Below are 4,441 nucleotides of genomic sequence, written 5' to 3'. Positions count from 1 at the left end.
TGGAAACATAAAGGAAACAGATCGAGGATTGTAGTCTTTTGGGACCCAAAAATGTCTCTTTTTGGCCACCACTTAAAGTTTCCACACGAAATTAAACTTAAATTTATTTGGCGTGCTATCCGGGAGTGCTAAATAAAAGCACTAGCACTGGGCAAGCGCTGTGCGCGTTGCACTTAAGGTAAGTGCTAAATTTGAAAGTGCAGTGCAGAGCGTGCCAATGCACGTCTGTTTATTGGGTTTTCTGATAGTTTACATGATTTTGAACCAAACTGCATCATTACCTCAAAATTGACGAAGTTACATATGGGACGGACTCGATTTGAGCGGCAGTTTAGGACTCTATTAAAAATAACTTCGCGGCCTACCGTGACAGAAATTATCGTACTTGACGTACTTGATAGCTCGTTCCAAAGGGACCAAAGTTGATCTACCGTAAACTGGGGTCAATCGGGACACATGGGGCGAATTGGGACAGCAGTTTTTACTATGTTGGAGCACAATATTTTGATTTTTCTGGTTGGTTTCGGTTAGAACAGACTCAGGCCAACAAAATATGTACATCCATTTCCAAATTTAAAAGCTTTAAGTACTCTAAAAACTGCTGTCCCTATTCAGACTGTAGTCCCGATTCACCCCAGATTACGGTATCTTAAAATGTTGTCTTGTTTTTTTTTTGCATTAAAATAAAAAAGTGATCAGAAATGGTTTTTAATTGCGTTTTTTTACCGTTGTACATAACAAGTAAAGACTTTCTTAGTACCCTACTGAGAATATAGTTTCAACCAACTAAATACGCATCGGGGTTTTGTCTGGGTCTGGAAGTTCTGGATAACGTTGGAATCCGATGCAAACGTTCTCTAGGGCAAGACTTGTCGGTTCAGCCGGTTTACCTTCCGGGAGGCTAAAAGAGCCCGCTTTTTGTTTCGATTTATTTTTCTTATATCATAAAATACGGATGTTGCATATTCAGCTTTAAGTGAAAAACTTAAATAATAATAAGTAATTTGAACTGAAAAATCGCTTCAAATTTAAAACGCACAAAAACACAAACTTGGCATGAAAGGCATCCAGATAACAATCAGCTGTCGATATCAGGCGAGTTCACTTTGTTCGAACAATACAGTCAGCCAGCTTAATTGTGTTGCACCGAGATGCAATATGAGGCTGATTCCTTATCGTCCCCTGCTTCCAGGTGAATGATAACATTTGCCAAATTGTTGAGACCAAACAATGATGGGAAGACAACAAAATAAATCAATCGTGACCTAATTTAGCAACAACTCTTCCGTATTTTAAAAGGTAGCCTGCGTCTCCATCGAAATTACTAATCGGACATATTTTGATGGAGTAGCCTTATGCTTTATTTTAGGTGGAGCCGCATGGTGTGCAGTGTGGATTTTCGTCTTCCAAATAAAAAACAAACCAAAATTACACTTGTAACATTATTTATTTTTTCGCCACTTGCTAGAAGTCACTCCACTGGCAAACGCACACTCAACAAGCGTCTCTAAAGAACTACTCTTTTTTCATTACGCCTTCGCCGGTTCCGTTGGTGGTTTTTTACTGCTGCTGCTCGAATCGCCTTCCTCGGGGGTGACCTTCTCCTTGTTCCAGCTGGTGAGACCCTCGGGCAACGTGGTGTCCTCCTCGAACGAACCGGTTCCCTCGACGAACTCTTCGTAGGTGGACTTTTCCGGGAAGGGCCGCTTGCCGAGCAGCTCGATCATGTCGTCTCGGCTGAGGATTTCGTTTTTCAGGAGGCGTTCGGCGACCTTTTCGACGTCTGATTTGTGCTTGATCAGGAGCTCCTTGGTTCGGACGTACGCCTTGTCGATCAGCAGTCGCACCTCTTCGTCGATAATCTGGGCGGTTTGCTCGGAGTAGGGCTTGGCGTACATTGGATCGCCGGGTTGGGATCCGTCGAAGCTGACCTGGCCAACGCGCTTGTTCATGCCGAAGCGGGTGATTTGGGCGTACGCACTGTCGGTGATTTTCTTCAGGTCGTCCTGGGCGCCGGTGGTGATGCGTTCGAAGAAGATTTCTTCGGAGACGCGTCCGCCGAGGGTCATGCACATTCGGTCAAACAGTTGCTCCGTGGTTAGAAGGTATTGATCCTTGGGCAAGTACTGCGCGTAGCCGAGACCTTTGCCGCGGGGAATGATCGAGACCTTGAGGAGGGGGTCCGAGTGCTCGAGGAACCACCCGGATACGGCGTGACCCGCTTCGTGGTAGGCAACGGTTCGCTTCTCGTCTGGGGCTAGGACGTTCGTTTTCTTCTCCATGCCAGCGATGACACGCTCGATGGCCTGCTCAAAGTGCTTCAAGATGATGGATTCGTTCAGGTCACGGGCCGCGATCAGGGCGGCCTCGTTGCACACGTTGGCGATGTCGGCACCGGTGAAACCTGGCGTCAGCGCGGCCATCTTCCGTGACAAGTCGTTTTTGTCTAGTGAGGTTTTCAACGGATTCAAATGCACTTTGAAAATACTGGCGCGACCCTTAATGTCCGGAGCCGGCACGAAGATTTGTCGATCGAAACGACCGGGACGCAGCAACGCCTTGTCTAGAATGTCCACCCGGTTGGTGGCTGCCAGAACCACGACGTTCGTGGTCGTGTTAAACCCGTCCATCTCGACCAGCAGCTGATTGAGAGTGTTTTCCTGCTCGGAATGTCCACCGAAGCTCTTTCCGCCACGCTTCCGACCGACGGCATCGATTTCGTCGATGAACAGGATGCAGGGCGCCTGCTTCCGGGCCATCGCGAACATGTCTCGGACACGCGATGGTCCCACACCGACGAACATTTCCAGGAACTCCGAACCGGACACGGTGATGAAGGGCACGTTGGCCTCGCCGGCCGTCGCCTTCGCCAGCATGGTTTTACCCGTTCCGGGCGGTCCCGTCAACATCGCTCCCTTGGGAATCTTGGCACCCAGGTCGATGTACTGCTGCGGGTTCTTTAGGAAGTTGACAAACTCCATGATTTCGATCTTGGCTTCCTCACAGCCGGCAACATCCCTACGGAAAAATAATTCAAGTTATCAACCGTTCATGCAAGAGTCTCCAATCCAAAATCACTTGAATCCAACGTTGATTTCATTCGCGTTGATTAGCTTCGCCGTCGACTGCATGACCCCGCCAAACAGACCGCCACCCTTGCGGCCACCCCGCGCACCGCCCATCATCTCCGACGAGCGTCGCATCATGTAGATGAGAAAGCCGATGATCAGCAGCGTCGGCAGCAGGCCCGTCAAACTGGACGCTTCAATTTCGCTGCGGTAAATAACCGGCACGAAGTTGACCGCCTCGATGTTCATGTCCGACTGAGCGCTCTCCAGGTTACGCTCGAACGAGTCCACGCTGCCGATGTTGAACCAGAGCGTGCCCTGCAAGAATCGATTGGCGTTTCATAAAAATGCTGTTGCTTTCACTCAAAATTTCTTACGTTGGAATCGGACACATTTCCTGGAGTCAACCTCACGCGAACCCACTTCTTGTTCACGACCTCCAGCTTGTCAACGATTCCTCGAGCTAAATAACTGTAATGAAACAAATTAATTACTAATTCGACCCCCCAAAATTATCACCCCAGCCGTCGTGACTTACTTGTTGACAAACTCCTTCCAGGCGATCTCCTTGTATCCCATCTCAAAGTAAGCAATCGTCGAAATCAGCGCCACTCCTGCCAGCGCCCCAAAAATAATCATCTTTTCCTTGTCCCCACCCTCACCACCTCCAATCGGCCTGCCGGAACCTCCTCCGCCACCTCCACCGCTCGATCCACCCTGCTTGCCTCGTGCCGGCTGCGGTCCAAACATCCCCAGGTTCCAGTCATTCTTCGGCGGCTGCGACGGCGACTCCTTGGCCGGTCCCGCTCCATCCGCCGGCTTTGCACTCTTGCCGGAAGCTTCCCCGGTAGCCTCAGCCGCCGCCGCCGGTGGCTTCTTCCCTCCCGACTTGTAGTACTTTTCAAAGCCCTTCGGAGGCTTCTCGCAGAACAGCTGAATTCGGTGCAGGAAATCGTTCCACACTTTGTTCCGGCTGGACTGCAGATAGCTTAAACTTCGGATCAACTGCAACAACAAAAAACAGAGCCTCGAAAAAATTCTTCACCCCGAAAACAAACCTTGCCACTAACCTGATCGCAGTCGGCCGTGTTGACAGTGGTGCGATGCTGCCGGCCGAGCCCCGTCAGCGTCGATTCCAGCTTGCGGGCCGTCGTTAGCAAACGGTAAGCCATTTTCGGTCACTTGCTAGCGCTCACTTTACTTGCGATGCATTCGTTTCGGTGTGTTTTTTTATTTAACGCTGGAAGCGGCCACAACTCATAATACAATTTATTACACAATCTTTGGGTTCTCCGGGGAACGTTAGCGCAGCGCACCGTCGGTGAGATTGGGCAAAGTGATGAAAATTTTCTGTTCCAATGTGAAATGTCACG

General features: G+C 49.6%; 1 protein-coding gene across 1 annotated transcript; it reads right to left on the bottom strand.

Annotated features, from left to right (window-relative positions):
* Nucleotides 1-1,428: 1,428 nt before the first annotated feature.
* LOC6038251 (AFG3-like protein 2) lies at nucleotides 1,429-4,441 on the bottom strand. Its single transcript, XM_038262285.1, has 5 exons — nucleotides 4,139-4,441; nucleotides 3,607-4,073; nucleotides 3,446-3,539; nucleotides 3,079-3,386; nucleotides 1,429-3,018 (listed from the first exon to the last, which is right to left on the bottom strand). Exons 1-5 carry the CDS (start codon nucleotides 4,238-4,240, stop codon nucleotides 1,530-1,532), a joined length of 2,460 nt encoding a protein of 819 aa, XP_038118213.1. The 5' UTR covers nucleotides 4,241-4,441; the 3' UTR covers nucleotides 1,429-1,529.

Source organism: Culex quinquefasciatus, chromosome 3, assembly GCF_015732765.1.
Source record: "Culex quinquefasciatus strain JHB chromosome 3, VPISU_Cqui_1.0_pri_paternal, whole genome shotgun sequence".
NCBI lineage: Eukaryota > Metazoa > Arthropoda > Insecta > Diptera > Culicidae > Culex > Culex quinquefasciatus.
The sequence above is the reverse complement of the archived record's forward strand: the minus strand, read 5'-3'. Positions and strand labels throughout refer to the sequence as shown.

What these genes read in the sequence shown, in the direction of transcription:
- LOC6038251 (XM_038262285.1), bottom strand. Translation starts at nt 4,240, where the DNA reads ATGGCTTACCGTTTGCTAACGACGGCCCGCAAGCTGGAATCGACGCTG. An exon ending in ACACGGCCGACTGCGATCAG is followed by an intron (nt 4,074 to 4,138) that starts GTTAGTGGCAAG and finishes TTGTTGTTGCAG; the next exon opens with TTGATCCGAAGTTTAAGCTA. An exon ending in TGGAAGGAGTTTGTCAACAA is followed by an intron (nt 3,540 to 3,606) that starts GTAAGTCACGAC and finishes GTTTCATTACAG; the next exon opens with TTATTTAGCTCGAGGAATCG.